Source organism: Hyaena hyaena, unplaced genomic scaffold (genome assembly GCF_003009895.1).
Source record: "Hyaena hyaena isolate Hyena2069 unplaced genomic scaffold, ASM300989v1 scaffold_862, whole genome shotgun sequence".
NCBI lineage: Eukaryota > Metazoa > Chordata > Mammalia > Carnivora > Hyaenidae > Hyaena > Hyaena hyaena.
Genome location: NW_024081494.1, coordinates 177,532 through 194,112, shown reverse-complemented (window position 1 = coordinate 194,112; position 16,581 = coordinate 177,532). Strand labels below are relative to the sequence as shown.

Sequence of the window (16,581 nt, the reverse complement as noted above, 5' to 3'; positions counted from 1 at the left end):
ATCACCAGGTGTCTTCAGGTCTAAAATGAGTTTACAGTAGGCAGCATATAGATGGGTTTTGTTATTCATTCTGTCACCCTATGTCTTTTGATTGTAGCCTTCAATCCATTTACATTCAAAGTAATTATTAATAGATATGTATTTATTGCCTTTTTATTACTTGTTTTGTGGTAGTTTTTGAAGACTTTCTCTCATTCTTTCTTGTCTTTCTCTTTCATTTTGCTGATTTTCTTTAGTGATATATTTATGTTTCTTTCTCTTTATTCTTTACAAGTTTATTAGTGGTTTTTGATATATGGTTACCATTAGGTTTCAGCATGTAGCAGTAAATACTAGGTTGATGGTCATTCAAGTTTGAACCCATTTTTCTCTCCTCACATTTCATAAATATAATATGTGATTATATTTTATATCCTTTTTTGTGCATGAGTTCTTTGAGGGATTTTTTTTTTTTTACAGAAATATTCATTTTTATTGAGTTGGGGTTTCCTACCTTTATACTTCACTTTTGGTCTCTCCTTTCCACTCAAAGTTTCTTTTAATATCTCCTGCAGAGTTGGCTGAGTGGTCATGAACTCCTTTAGTTTTTGTTTGTCTGGGAAACTCTTTATCTCTTCTTCTATTCTGAATGATAGCTTTGCTGGAGAGAATATTCTTGGCTGCAGATTTTTCCCATTCAGCACTTTTAATATATAGTGCCACTCCCTTCTGGCTTGCAAAGTTTCTTTTTTTTTTTTTTACAATGGCTTGCAAAGTTTCTGTTGAAAATCTGCTAGCCTCATGGGGAAAAGCTCTCTTGTTACTGTTATAACAAACTGCAAGGCTTAAGTGATGAAAGTCACAATAATGCTTATTGCTTAGCTTCGATACCCAAATTCATCTGTATATTGATACCACTGCAAACATACCAGATTTTTTCCTTTGGAAAAGTCAAATAAGAAGTTGTTCTGACATCAAAAGAAATAAGGCATCTCTTTTTAAAACTGACCAGTCTAAGAAATTTCCTCTTGTGATTATGGTTCCACATTTTGAGGATGTAACATGAGAACATCCTGTATTACAACAGAAAGGCTTCTGTGTGTTGCTCTCGTTAACAGAATAGGCACACTTTTTTATGATGCAAAAACTGGAACACCTTCAACTTGTGCAATTTAATTCTCTTAAGAATTCTGTCATTATCTCTAAGATTTCACAAAATAATAAAAATAAAACTCTTGAGATGTTTTCCTTTAATATCTGGGCTCTTTATGCTGAAGAACATTCCCAGTTTTAATAGATTTGTTTTCAATCACACTTACTTTTTTGTGATAAATGCTACACAGTCCTCTCTCTATATCAGGCAATTTACGTAGATGATTTTCTATCTGACCGAACACACTGGATTCTGAATGGAGTACTTCAGACACCGCATCTAGTCGAGAGTTTATCTCCCTGTGAGAACAAAGTAGTAACAATTATAAGTTATGTTAGGAATTCAGAACACGGATATTTCCCATTCTGGTGTCCAGCACTGAGACAACATCTACTTAGAAAAACATAAAAGAGGGGCGCCTGGGTGGCTTAGTCAGTTAAATATCCGACTTTCGCTTAGGTCATGATCTCGCGGTTCGTGGGTTCGAGCCCCGCGTCGGGCTCTGTGCTGACAGCCAGCTCAGAGCCTGGAGCCTGTTTCAGAGTCTGTGACTCCCTCTCTCTCTGACCCTCCCCTGCTCACGCTGTCTCTCTCTCTCTCCTAGAAATAAATAAAACATTAAAAAACACACACACACACACACACAAAAGAGACTCCTCCTCCATACCTCTGGCCCTTCCCTGCCCCCTTCATTTGAATAAAAGAGCAGGTACCATAGAAGGAAAGTCATTAGCTAGGTGGAGCAGAAACTGGCTCATTAGGTTTTCCATTCCTCCGGGGCAAACACACAGACATTTCCCAGTTTCCCTCTGCAATTAGGTATGGCCACGTACTCAAGTTGTAGAAAATAAAATGTAAATGGGAAGGATTAAGCCACTGCTAGCTCTAGCCTGTAAAAACCTCCTGTGTGATCTTTCTCACCTGCTCTTTCCCAGCTGAATGCTGGGACCAGAACAATCTCGTGAGCCACCTGAAGACCCTCTCAGCCTGGGTCCCTTTCGTGTGACAGAAAATCCATCGCTCCCACATTTGCCACCAGCTGGACTTTACATTAGCAAGAAATAAACTTTTATAGTATTTAAACTGCTGAGACTGAGGATTCATTTGCTACCACTGCTTGTTTTCCCTTCTAATATAATAGGCCTACAATGGGCAAGTGAGTTTATTCTGACTGAAACGACTGATCATCTTAGTCAAAAAACAACTCACTCGGACAACTACTGCGATAGGAGACTCGATGGTGGTGGCTGAACTGATAGACTGTTTGGCTGGAATGGGATCAGGCATACTGAACCTGAGCAAACACTCAGCAACAGAAAGTACACAGAGATTATATCAGAAGACAGGGGGACCCAGGGGTGTAGGATTTCACCAGTGGCTGCACCCTAAGTGATAGGTGGGCCACTTGGGAGGAAATGGTGAAGCTGTCAACTTAAAATGGAAATCTGATTGGCCAAATGTGTCCTAAATGAGATGTGGCCCATCTAGTACCTATAAACACCAAAGGCCTACACTAGATGTAACAGCCAAAATGTGGGATTACTGAGATAAGTAAACATATCTAATAAACAGGGGGCTCTCAGTAAATGTTTTTTTGAATGAATCAAAGAGTGGGCAAACAAGCAAATGAAAGGACTGGCAAAAGGACACATCAGCTACTGACTACACATTTGTCTGTCAAAATTCTGTTGAAATCACACACGTTGATGCGAAGGGCAAGCCTTACATGAGATCCTGCCCAGATGACAGTTAAACTGAGTACAGTACTTGGCAATCAATTAAGTTCTTTCCTCTTTATTACCCTTCAAACTACTCTGTGAGGTCATGCCTGTTTAAAAGTGCATATTGACTTGGTTTCATTTTTGTTCCATTTTTCTCTGGCTCCTACTCTACTATGGAGAACAGGCATTTAGTTCAGCATGACACAGTAGAACATGCGAGAGCTTTGTAAATATACAGACTGGTTCCTCCATTCTCAGTGGGAACAGCCTTTTAAGTCAGTCCATTTCTTTCATCTCTACTGCCATTGCCCTCCAGTAGTAAGGAAAAATAATTTCTCACACAGACTACAAAAAGGGCCTAACTTTCCTCCCCAGATCTACTCCTGTCTCTTTTTCCAATCCCTCCTCCGTACTGTAGTCTGAGGAGTCTTTCTAAAACCCAAATCTGTTCATGTCTTACCTCCGCTTTCAGCTCATCAATGACTTGCCAATAATCTTAGACTAAAATCTAGATTCCTTCACTGACCCACAAGACAAATGGTCCCTGTTGACCTTACTTCTCAAGTCTCACCTCAAGCCACTGCCACTCTTTTCCTCTCACTGTAAGTTTCAGTCAGACTGAACTTGTTCCAATATCTTCGTCCAAGTTCTCTGACAGCAGAGCCTCCTCATTTGCTGCTCACTCTGCCGTGAAGACTCTCTTCCTCTTCCCTACTGCCTACCAGCTCCACTTTGTTTGGCAAACTCCAACGTACCCTTCTTCTGCAAGGGCTTTCTGGGCTCACTAGACCAGATTTAATCCTTTGCCATCCTTTTCCACATGACCCTCTACAGTCTTTCCATAGTGGAAGTCGTAATTACATATAGTTCTCTGTCTTTTCTGCTGGATTATAAGCTCAGGGAGAACAGGGATCATTTCTTCATTCCCACAAGTCTGGGATCACAATATGTGTTCAATAAATAGTTGTTGAATTCAATTCAATTCAATTCCAAAGACTATATATAAAGTAATTCAAGAGGAGATGAAAAAAATAAAAAATTAAATTTTCTTTGCATAAGATTGTTGTGATAAAATATATCCATGTTTTACCCTAACGTTTACCCAAAATGCTATACAAATATAAAGTTTTATTTTAATAACTCACTCCTGCATAAATGAAAGATAACACCGATTGGAATAGACTAGGTTGATGCTGCAGATGGTATGAGGACAGATAAAATAATACCATCTGTGAACGTATAAGACAGCCTACAAAGATAGCTACTCTCTCAAAAATTATAAAGGTTGTTGGAGATATAGAAAGATAAAAGCAAAACAGGTTAATAAAAACCTAAGTCATATTTATGAAATCTTCCAGAAGATTTTTTAAAAACAGATATAAAACTATAAATTTCTTAGAAAGAGACAAAAAAGGTTGTGCTAAGTTAGTTTGCAATCTGGAAAAATACAAAGGTACTGGCTTTTTATTTTAGCCCAATGAGAGCACTGGCAAAAGCATATTTACTATGATCATTTTGGTTTTAACCCAGCTTTCATTGGTTAAGGAGGTAAGAGCTCAGAGGTTAAAAACTGAGCTGAGAATGCAGGTGACTTTGGTTAAAATCCAGGCCCTGCCATTTACCAGTTATTTAGCCTTGCCCTAGTTTCTCCATCTATAAAATGGGAATAATAGTGGTCTCTAACTCAGAGTTGTTACAAGATTACAATGAAATAATGCACGTTAAGCACTTAGTACAGTGCCTGGTACATACCAAATACTCAATACACATTAGTTACCATCACTGTTATTAATAAGTGCTCTTTATTTGCTTAAACAATTTGTTTGGTAGATACCACAAAGAACAGAATGGAGGAAGGAGAAATAGCACCCAAACGGTAAGTCTGAAAATAACTGTGTGTAGAGCCATAATGCACAAACATGCAAAAATATGTATTCTGTGCAAAGGAACAAGGAAGACTTAACACAAGCTAGTCCCGGGATCTCAAGTGCCAAATCTCACTGGTGGTGGTGACGTGAAGTACTGTGTTGAGACTGGATAGTAGGCTGTGCTGGGAAGGAATGCCATAACCCATTCCAGATGTCTAAAACAGGCAGGGAGAGGGAGAGGGAAATGGGGTGTGCGGCACCGTTTACCACAAACTTCTCACCGGTGGGGGAGCTACACTTATCTCCTATATGCAGATCAGAATGCAAATTAATAAAATGACTTCTAATCAAGTTTTTAAAAGAGTCTGTGTATCTTGGAACTGTTCTTTCATTAGTAGCAGTAACAGGACTTTCCAAATAACCCTAATAAAACAATATGTCAGATCGCCAAAATAGAGAAAAATTATTTTGGTGCCATCAATAAGAGACATTCAGTGATTGTGACAGTCAACAAAACAGGAAGTAGTAATGTTAACTAGATGCAGTACTGTCAACTAGATGATAATACAAATGTTTACTTCCAGATGTCCTACAGTATTCTATAGTTGATCTCACAGCATGACACATCCTAAACAAATGAAAAGAAGGCACATGCGTCATCTCATTTCCTATGACAAAAAAATAAAACCAGACACTTGAGGTCCCCAGGAAGACAAAGATTCTTCTTTACCACCAAAGACCCAAGGACTAAAAGTGAGAGTCACTGGAGTTCTTCACTTTTGAAGACGAACTGGGTGAGGAAGCTAGTATCTGCTATGTGTGGCCATCAGTGAGAAACACAATAGATAACCTACAGCTACTGCACTGTAAGGACATGTGATGAAGTCTGTACCTCCTGGTTGCTATCTGTGGAGCTGCCTCTAGAATTCTAACATAAGGTTATACGGGGGAGGAAAGCTAAAATACAAACTACTGAAGAGACGTAGTTTTTTGTTGTTTGTTTTTGCTCTGACTTTTCACTGAGAGGTTTGCTCTAAAGACAGACAATATAAAAATGAATAAATTCAGACATTAACATCATACTTACGCAATATGGCTAAACCAACTACCTACACAGCTTTCTAAGAGAAACATAAGAGCACTTATGATTACTTGCATCTCTCTAGCTTCACACACATCATTCACTCTTTCACTTAATGAACAATAGCTGTGTCCTTACAAAAGTACCGGTTGTAGAAGCAGCACAGGCAGATGCACAGGAAGATGGAGGGTGCAAGTGTGACAGTGTGACAGCAGGAGCCAGGCAGCTAGGAACAAAATGATCATGTGAGGGACGTGGGCCACATAAGGGCTTTGACTTTATCCTGAGAACAATGGGAGCCAATGGCTAATGGTGAAAGGACATATAGACAGCGGCAGGAAGGCTGTTTCAGTAATCCAGGGGAGTGATGTTAAAGATCTGAACTTGCAGAGAGAATAGAGGGATGAAAAGGCACATAGTTTCAAGAGACATTAAAGAGGCCAAACTAACAGGAGCTGTGACAGACTAGACAAGGCAGGGAAGGAGCCGCAAGAAGGAACAAGTAAAGAGAGGCAGTAGGAGTCATCCACAAACATCTTGTTCAGAGCCTTACAGGTCACGAAAGTTAAGTTTCTACTCTGCTTATGAAATTACGTTCTAAAGAGCTATTCTGAATGTGTACCTTGTTGCAAATTATAAATCATATGAGCTTTTAAGGGTTTTTATTCCTCCTGTTCTAATGATGCATCATTTTAGTAACAGACCAGAATTCGCCCTTTTCAGAATATTAAACAGAACAATCCTCTGACAGCTACCTTCCATCACCAATTTAAGACATAAACTTAAACTCTCTGAAAAGAGCATAATATGATTTTTTCTTTTGGTAATGGGAGGGAGCCAGTACTCTCAGGCCACCTCTCTAATGAGGACAATTTACAAAGCCAAAAGAAACATAAAAACATGTTCATAAAAGTATCAAAGAACTAACAAAATGGTAAGGAATAACGACACCAAAATCTAAGAGAAAACAAGAACCCAGAGAAGTAATCCAGCAGTCAAAGCCACTTTTATACTGAAGGGATATACCAGAAGAATCTGCCGGAAAGCGAGGTGGCCTCATAGTAAAGGTGAACTTGCAGCCTACGTTAGCATCATTTGGATGGACTAAAACATACCAAACATGGAAGTCGAATTAAGATGGTCCCAGACTGGTACTGCCACCAAAAACCTTGCAGAAGCAAACAAGAAGAGAAGCCACCTTCATCCTACCCTTCACATTATTCTTGAAATAAATGTTCAAAGAATAGAGCCAGTGCACAAAGATAATCAAGCATAAATAAAAATAGCAACTAGATGAGTAAGAATCAACAAAAACAAGAGACAACGGAATATGCAACACAAACCACAAAACTTTGAGCAGGGAATGGGTGGTAATAAATGAGAAAATAATAAATCCAAAAGATATCACTGTAAGAAAGCAAATGAAGCACAGAAATTAGAAATCAAATCAGTTACATAATTTTTAGGGCATTATAGGCGATCTTTCTTTGCTCTAATATTTTTACATCTTATTTTACTGTCACATAGTTTCAGCGTGATTTATTGAAATGTGGATTTGTTTGTTCTCAAATGCACTTTGGATCCATGTGCTTTCTAAACTTAAGCATCCATATCTTGCATGAAATGTAAGTAATTCTCATCCTAATAAGGACTACCAAAGGACAATATCTTTGCATATTGGCTCTCTCTCTATTCTAATTCTCTTCTGGAAATCTGATGAGGATTATGTTAAACCACCTAATTCTCTGTCTTTCAATCTCTTATTTTTTATCATACTCTCTGTGCTACACACCAAATAAGTTCTTCAGATATTACCCTGCATCTTAACTAAAATGAATCTATTCCTGTTTAATCCATCAGCTGTTTCTAAAAGTTGTATGTGGTTCTTCTTTACAAAAAGAGCCTACAGGGCACTTGGGTAGCTCACCAATTAAGCGTCTGACTTCAGCTCAGGTCATGATCTCACGGTTCGTGGGGTTGAGGCCCGCGTGGGGCTCTGTGCTAACATCTCAGAGCCTGGAGCCAACTTCAGTTTCTGTGTGTGTTCCTCTCTCTGTCCCCTCCTCCCCCCCCACCTACACTCTCTCTCTCTCTCAAAAATAAACATTTAAAAAAAGTTTAAAAAACAAAAAACCTACTCTCCTCTGATGGCATTTTTGTTCTGTGCTCATTATTTTTCATTCTCTTTTGTATTTCTTTCAACTTGGTAGTTTGATGTTTATCTTCATAATCTGATTATCTGAATGTCTTGGATTCCAATTCTGCTGTTTATAATTTCTGCTCACAGTCATGGTTACTTGTTTCCCCATGACTTTTGTAACTGTGGCTCGTGAGCTTATCATAGACCTTTCTCTTTGGGATTCCTAGGAGGCCTGGACTGACAGTGTATCCCTTTGGGGAGGCTTTGCATTTGCTTCTGTTAGGAACCCTGAGGTGTGGGACTTTTTTCTTTTTTTTTTAATTTTTTAATGTTTTATTTATTTTTGAGAGAGAGAGACAGCATGAGCAGGGGAGGGTCAGATAGAGAGCAAGTTACAGAATCTGAAGACAGGCTCCAGGCTCTGAGACAGCTGTCAGCATAGAGCCTGACACAGGGCTTGAACCCATGAACTGTGACATCATGACCTGAGCCGAAGTCAGACGCTTAAGCGAGCCATCCAGGTACCCCTTCTTTTTTCTTGAGAGGCAGAGAAAGCAGGGAAGAGAGGCAGGGGGGAAAGAGTGAGAGAGTGAGAGAGAGACGGAGAGAGAGGATCTTAAGCAGGCTCCATGCTCAACGCAAAGCCCAGTGTGGGGCTTGATCCCATGATGTTGGGATCATGACCTGGGCGAAATCAAGAGTTAGGTGCTCAACAGACTGAGCCACCCAGATGCCCCAGCATGGGACCATTTAAAACAGCTTTCACAAGTTGGAATTGCCAGACCACACAGATAGTACACAGTTGGAATAGCAAGCCTGAGTTTGAGGGTGGACCTATGGTTCAGAATTCTTGGAAAACTTTCCCTTTGTACAGACTAGGCCAAGACAGACATATTTCTTTGTCCCCTCTCTTCAGTGAGATTACGTCCTTTGAGGGTCTCATATTACTACGGCCTTCCTATCTTAGAACAACACAAGGCCTTCACTCCAGTTTCCCACAGGCTTTTTAAAACCTAATCCTTTTGATTACCAACACTTGCAGAGACTAGGGGACAACGGCTGCAGCAAAGTCAATTCACTTCCATTTCCAGCTCCTTCTTTAATCCGTTCCCTTAGATTTCCCCATTATTGTTGTTGTTGTCATTGTTGTTATTATTTAACAAGCTTAGCAATGTTCTTAAAGAATGTTTTATACTTTATACAGCATGTCTAGTTGTTTCTTTTTTTTTTTAATGTTTTATTTATTTCTGAGAGAAGACAGTATGAACAGTGGAGGGTTAGAGAGGGAGGGAGACACAGAATCCGAAACAGGCTTCAGGCTGAGCTGGCTGTCAGCACAGAGCCTGACATGGGGCTCAAACCTACAAACCGTGAGATCATGACCTGAGCAGAAGTTGGACGCTTAACCGACTGAGCCACCCAGGTGCTCCATATCTAGCTATTTCATGTAGAGAAGTATTTTTATGACATTATAGCCACAGGAAATGAAGTCCTCTCACAACATTTTGAGGGGATATAGTCTGAAAAATCCCTACTAGTAAAGGCACAAAGAGAGTAAAATAAAGCTAGAAGAGCCAAGATAGAAAAGACCTCCAATTCTTCCTCCTCATTCTCTCCTGTATATCTCTTCCTCAGCACAAATGAAAGCTGCCATTTATTGCTGGTCACATGAGCCAGTTTAGACTTCTGTGGAGGCCTGATTCCCACAGAACAAAGCACGAGCCAGCTGAAGGTTTCCAATATAAGCTTCCCAAGAGACACTAAATCCTCAATATGCACTGAGTCAGGGCAGACATTCATTAAGAGGCATGTGGGATCACTTTTTTCTCAACAGCAGTACTTTCTGCTTATATAGTCACATAGCAAAGGCAAAGAGGTAAGGTCAACAGCAATCAATCTCAGCTCTTGGCTATACATTAGCTACTAATCTTTCTTCCCATTTATGAGCAGAACTGTGTGTCTCACTGGGCTGAGGAAAATGAGAGTCACCAAAGCTGAATGCTGTGTTGGCAGGTTCGTAGAAAATGAGAAATCACAAAGAATAAACAGGCCTCCTAATGTAGTTCAGAGCAACAAGTTCCAGAGAGTTCTAAATGGCATTTAGAGGGCACATGAGTGGCTCAGTTGCTTGAGCATCTGGCTTGGGCTCAGGTCATGATCTCATGGTTCATGGGTTCAGGCCCCACATAGGGCTCTGTGGTGTCAACGCACAGCCCACTTCAGATCCTAGGTCCCCACCTCTCTCTCTCTCTCTCTCTCTCTCTCTGCCTCTTCTCCACTCACGCCTCTCTCTTCATCTCTCAAAAAAAAAAAAAAAAAGAATAAATATTTGAAAAATGGCATTTAGTTCTGTTAATATAAATTAAATGGTAAATGGAGGAAATACATAACATTTTATTACTTTTTGTTTAGGCCAGAACCATGAATTAGACAAACACTGTTAATACTCCAAACATATGAGTTTACCAACATAAAAGTCATTTAATTATTCAAGATAATTAACTATCACTAGAATGTACTTGGTGCTTTAGATAATTACACAAAGTGTAGTCAATAGTCAGAAACCTATTTCTTAACACTGACAATTTTCAGTTTTTCTAATTTCAATGGTTTATGTGATTTAAATGCCAAGGATAAACTTAGCATACTTAATTCTCTTATGAAGTTCTCTAAAAATCTAATTCAAATTTAAAAAGTATTCCTCATTTGCTCTAATTATAGCAGTGAGCTGCACAGTGCGTACCAGATAAGTATTTTATCTTAGGTACAAAACCTTTCCCTACCTGCATCTCCTCACTAGGTCAGACCTTGACCAAATTATATTAGAGACTCCTTGAGAGTAGGAACAGTACAAAATTCAAAATAACTATCTTGCATTACTAAGGGAAAGAAGCAAAGAGTATTGCGTATATTATACTCCATCTATATAAAAAGGGAGAAATATATATATACTTTTTCATATTTATTTATTTGTTTTTTAAAACAAAAGTCTCTGGAAAGATATCTAAGAAAATAACGACCATGATTATCCAGTAGGCAGTGGACAGATGTGGGGCAAGGATGAGAGACAAATACTTCACTTTATATCGTTTAACATTTTTAAACTCTGCAGCTAAGTTAAGGTATTGCCTATTCAGAAATTTAAATAAGTTGATCGTTAAAATGGTTTTTAAAAAAACCATTACTACACAGTGGAAATACAACTATACCCAGTTAAAAAAAGAACAGCCTATCTCTGGCAACAGACTGCTAGGTATTCATCAAACATGTCTTCCTTGTCCTTGACAAACATTTGTTAACTTCCCTTGCAGTTAAGGGGTATCATTCTGACTCCATCAGAATGAGTTCTACCCAATGACATGTGAACAGAAATTACTTTTACCACTCAATGAGAGACTTGGTGAACCAAAAATATGTCCTCCATACCCTGTCCCCTCTGGCTGGATGTCAATGGCCAGGCTGACCTCAGAAATCATATGTTTAAGCCTGAATAGCCTGTAGAATACCTAAATGCCTATGTAAGGAGTTCCAGCCCACCCTCAATCCAGCCCACCCATGGAAAGGCCACAGTTTGTTTATGCAAAGATAAAGAAGAAATCAGTTTCCACTGTTAGGACCATCAAACCATGTGGGGTTTTTTGTTGCTGTTGTTAAACACTTCCTTTCTCCAATCAATGCACTACCTTTAGTGTTTAAACAAACACATTAACATGTACTCAGTCAATGAGAACATGAAAGTGAGCTTCCTAAATTCCCAGGACCCACCTAGATTCAGAGCACTAAAAGAGAAAGGCTGTGATCCAAGCCCAGCCACATAAAATGACAGAGCTCAATTGCTAATGGTGGCACCATTCTGGGAGGGAACTGACAAAGACACTACTTACTCACCAGTGCTCCTTGCAAACTCTCCAAACAATCTCAATTGTAGCTACAACCAAAGATAAAACACAGGCAAGTCCCAGATACAGAACCGACCAGACAGATGCTAGACGGCGGACAACAGCACACAGCGTCTGCCCTGGAAGTCTCCAGCTGGGTCATCGTACAAGTGTCTTCATTTTAACTGCTGCATCATTATCCTAATGTAAGACTGGTTACAATTTATTTCTCTATTCCCCTACTAATAGCTAGGTCGCCTCCAGTTTTTTTGGTTGTAAATTATAGCTAGTTCTAAAGACCACAGCTATTTTCTTAACCACATCACTGATGCCAGGAACCACAGCCATTCTTTACAGACACTGTCTCGTTTGGTCCTCACAACAATGCGAATGAGGTAGGTGTTATAATTCCCATTTTACAAGTGAAGACACAGAGGTATATAAAAATTCATAACTTGTACAAAGTGATACAACTGAGTGAGAGAATCAGAACTAAAGGCAAAGTCCCAATAGCTCCCAAAGTGTGGGATTCTAGATGGGCCCTATGTGCCACCTGGATGATCTTGGATAATTAACCCGAGTCTCAGTGTTACGCCCTATAAAATGAAGTAATAACTATTTGAAAGAAGGACTAAAATAATGCAACACAGCCAGGTGTCAGTTTCCTGCCCTGCCATCTTATTTCCACTCCCACACAAGACCCATTGCAGAGTAACACATCTTACCTCTTAGCCCTCAGCCCTCTCCCTTCCCACCTTGGCTACCTTTCTCTCTTCAACCCCTAGACTGGGACCTCTGCTCCTTTCTACCCAAACATTTCCCTTATTTTTTTTTTTTTTCACATATAAATATCTCTTTCTGATCCCTAAATCAATCTAACATTTTGTATAAAAACCTTCACTTGGATAGATGCAGACCAGAATGTTTTTCAAAGCTAAGACAGATGGATGATTTTCCAGAGTACTGTACTGCAGGCACAGAATTGCACAATGTTTGTAACTTACAAAATTCAATGGTTCTGAATGACGTCACTTTAGATGTTGAATAAGTGTGCAATACATTTAAATAATAATCAGAACACTTGTTTCCATTCAAGAGATGAGTATATTTACAATCTGCTTGTGGCCAAAAAAGAAAAGATATGAAATTATTGAGCCTACCTGTTACAGGCTAAATTGTGTCAACAAAAAAATATACATTGAAGACCTAATCACCAGTACCTCACAATGTGGCCTTAGTTGGAAATAGGGTGACTGTAGATGTAATTAGTTAAGATGAGGCCATACTGGAATATGGTAGGCCCCTAATCCAATAGGATTACATCCTCACTGAAAGAATGTCATGTGGAGAGATAAGCACACTGGAAGAACACCAGTGAATGTGAAGGCAGAAAGAAAAGAGGTGCATCTATAAGTCAAATGGCACCAAAGATTGTCAGCAAACTGCCACAAGTCAGGCCAGAGGCATGGTACAGCTTCTCCCTCAGAGGCCTCAGAAAGAGACACACGTGTGTTGATGCTACTCATTTGGTGATACTGTTATCCCCAGCAAACTAACACACTACCTAAATCACCCAGTATGGAATTGAAATTCCTATGGCCTTAAAGAACCACAGGAAAATTACAGTGCGCCCAAATATCTCTACACACAAAAAATTCATATTTAGATGCGTTCAGATTTATGAGTCAAATCTTTTACATGATACTTAAAACCAGCTGTGCCTAAGGTGGGAAGATGGCCCCTTCCCATCACCCAACCTGGCTTCCTCACTGAGTCACATGACTTTCACCAAGTAACTTCTATTTACACTAATTCCACTAACAGTTGACAAGAATACAAGATGAGGCCAAACCATGTCGTCCATTGTTAAGTGTTCAAGGTTTTCAAACCGAAACAAGCAACTGTCCCACTAAAACAAGGAACTGTGTGAAGGAAGTTTGCTTCTAAGGTTCTTTTAAAATCATGGAGTTTTTCTTAGAAAACTTAAACTTCTTTCACACAGGTGTGCCTTTATTTGCAAGGCCTACTGAGAACCCTATGATTTTCAAATGGATTCATTTGTTCATAATTTCTAGGCCATCTATAATATTCAAAGTACTATGAGCCCCCCATGCGTTCTGTGTGAGTTAGTGACGGAAGGGTAGGGTCTAGACAAAACTGAGAGCAGTTAACTTTCTACAGAGGAAGAAAGGAGAAAAAGGAGGACTTTTCAAAGGAGCTATCTAAGTTAGGTCTTGAATGACTCACTACTTTACTACTTAATAAATATTTATCAAATGCTTGTAACACAATTTAGGAAGAGCTAAATATTAAATAAAAAGAAAAAAACAAATATCAATCATGATACACAGTCCTATATGCTATTGAAGAGTAACACAAGGAACATAATTTAGATTCTAAGTGGTCAGACAAAACTTCTGAAAAAGTGACATTTTAAGGTGAGACCTAAGGGGTGCCTGGGTGGCTCAGTCGGTTGGTTATCCTACTTCAACTCAGGTCATGATCTCACAGTTCTTGAGTTCAAGCCCCACGTCGGGCAATATGCTGACAACTCAGAGCCTGGAGCTGCTTCTGAATCTGTCTCCTTCTCTCTCTGCCCCTCCCCTGCTCACACTGTCTCTCTCTCCTTTAAAAATAAATAAACATTAAAAATATTTTTTTAAAAAAAGGTGAGACTTAAAAGGAATCAGTCATTTGAGGATTAAAGAGAAAAAGAAAAACACTCTATGCAGAGAGCCCAGCAAATGCAAAGACCACAGAATGAAAAAAACTTTTGGAAGCTCAGAAACCAAAGAAGGCCAAAGTGAACAAAAATGATCAATGTGTGAATGCAGGGAAGAGCTATGTTAAAGAACTTTAATTTTTTTTTAAGTTTATGCATCCTGAGAGAGAGAAACAGTGGAAGTGGAGGAGGGGCAGGGAGAGAGGGAAAGAAAGTGCAGAGCCTGACATGGGGCTCAAACCCAAGAAACTGTGAGATCACGACCTGAGCCGAAATCAAGAATCAACCACCCAGGGGTCCCAAGAATTTTAAATTTTTTTAAGTTTATTTGTTTATTTTGAAAGACAGTGCAAGCAGAAGAGGGACAGAGAAAGAGAAGAAGAAGAGAAAGAGGGGAAGAAGAGAGAGAATCCCAAGCTGTGCTGTCAGTGTGGAGCACAACGTGGGGCTCTCAATCCCACAAATACAGATGATGACCTGATCTGAGCTGAAACCAAGAGCCAGACACTTAGCAGACTTAGCCACCCAGGCGCCCCTAAAGAATTTTAATTTTATTTGGAGCAAGTGGAAATCCAATGAAGAGGTTAAAGCAGGGGGGTGGCATGATTCAGACTTTACCTTGAAAAAGAGATCAGTGAGGAGGATACTGCAGCTGTCCAAGTGAGAACTGATACGCTTTAACCCAGGATGATGGCAGTGGAGATGGCAAGACATACAGACTCTAGATATATTTTAGAACTAAAGGAAACAGGACTTAGTATTAGATTGGACACAGCTGTCAGAAAGGAAATGTCCAGGATAAATTTCCATTTCTGGGCTAAGCAACTCATTCAGTATAAGTGCCGGTTCCCGGAATAGAGAAACCAGGAGGAGGAACAGGGTTGAATACACGAAGTTTCTGTGATGCCCCTAGGTGCTGATGAATCTTAGCTGAATACAAAAGCCTGGAGAATAGGAGAGAGTAAAGACCAGAGAGAGAAATCTGGGAATCACTGACATTTTGACATTTAAAGTCATTGGAACAGAAATGTTCATGGGGTAGGTGTAGGAGACAGTGAGGAGAGGTGGTGAGGGGAGGTTTAGGGGTTCAGATTCAGGAGGCTTAGGGAAGAAGAAAGTGCAGCTCCTACAGGTCAGGTCTCTGAAATGCCAACACTGAAAGGATACCTAGAAGATGAGCAAATAGCAAAGGATGCTTTGAAGAAGTAGGCAGCAAACTAGAAGGGAAACAAAGATGAGTACAAGTTTCTACTTTAGAAAAAGGAAACAGACTGCACAAAGGTCCAGAAATAAAACGAGACCTTGGTGTGTTGTGAGAACTGTAAACAGCAGGGGACAGGATGATAAAGTATACATTAAAAGTAATCCATCGGTAGTGCAGAGCAGAAAGAGAGAAGGGCAAGAGGCTCAGTTTCCTCAATAAACAAAAAGCCTTTCATACAAAGGCTTTCATCTGACTGCCTTTCATAAAAAGTGATTTTACAAAAAGGCCAGATGATACAATACTACCTCTTGCCAAAAATCCAGTGGTCTTCACTGTTGAACAAAATAATCCATCCACTAGAAGGGAAGGAACTGATTTCTCAGATTCTGCGTTGTGATTAATGATCCCTTGCTCTGTATGTGTGTACACATGTCTACATGAATGCGGGCAGAGGGCACGCACATGCGCGGGCACGCACATGCGCGCGCACGTGCGCGCGCGTGCACACACACACACACACACACGTCTTCATTTCCAAGAAAGCACTGTCTCACTGAAGGAAATGCTTTGTTTCCAATCTGTTTCAATCAGCATTCAAACTGATTGTTTTCTGAGGCAGAGATGTCTTAGCAGATGTGTGAATATGGGGCTGCTAGAAATAATGTGACAAAGTCATGAGCATGTGAGCTCTAGAAACCACGAGCCCAGATAAGATCCCAAGCAGGGCTGAAAGTAAGAAGAGGTCCCGGGAGAGAGCTCTGGATCACATCAACATTGAAGGTGCAGGTGGAAGAGGTACCCAAAAAGGAAATCCACAACTTATTTTTGTTTAATA

General features: G+C 39.8%; 1 protein-coding gene across 2 annotated transcripts in view; it reads right to left on the bottom strand.

Annotated features, from left to right (window-relative positions):
• The window catches only part of MSH3 (mutS homolog 3), a 179,616-nt gene that overhangs the window by 92,928 nt on the left and 70,107 nt on the right, over positions 1-16,581 (bottom strand). For both annotated transcript variants that reach the window (XM_039220117.1, XM_039220118.1), the window contains exon 13: positions 1,299-1,431. In XM_039220117.1, coding sequence (XP_039076048.1) covers positions 1,299-1,431 — 133 coding nt within the window. The remainder of the gene's footprint in view (positions 1-1,298; positions 1,432-16,581) is intronic.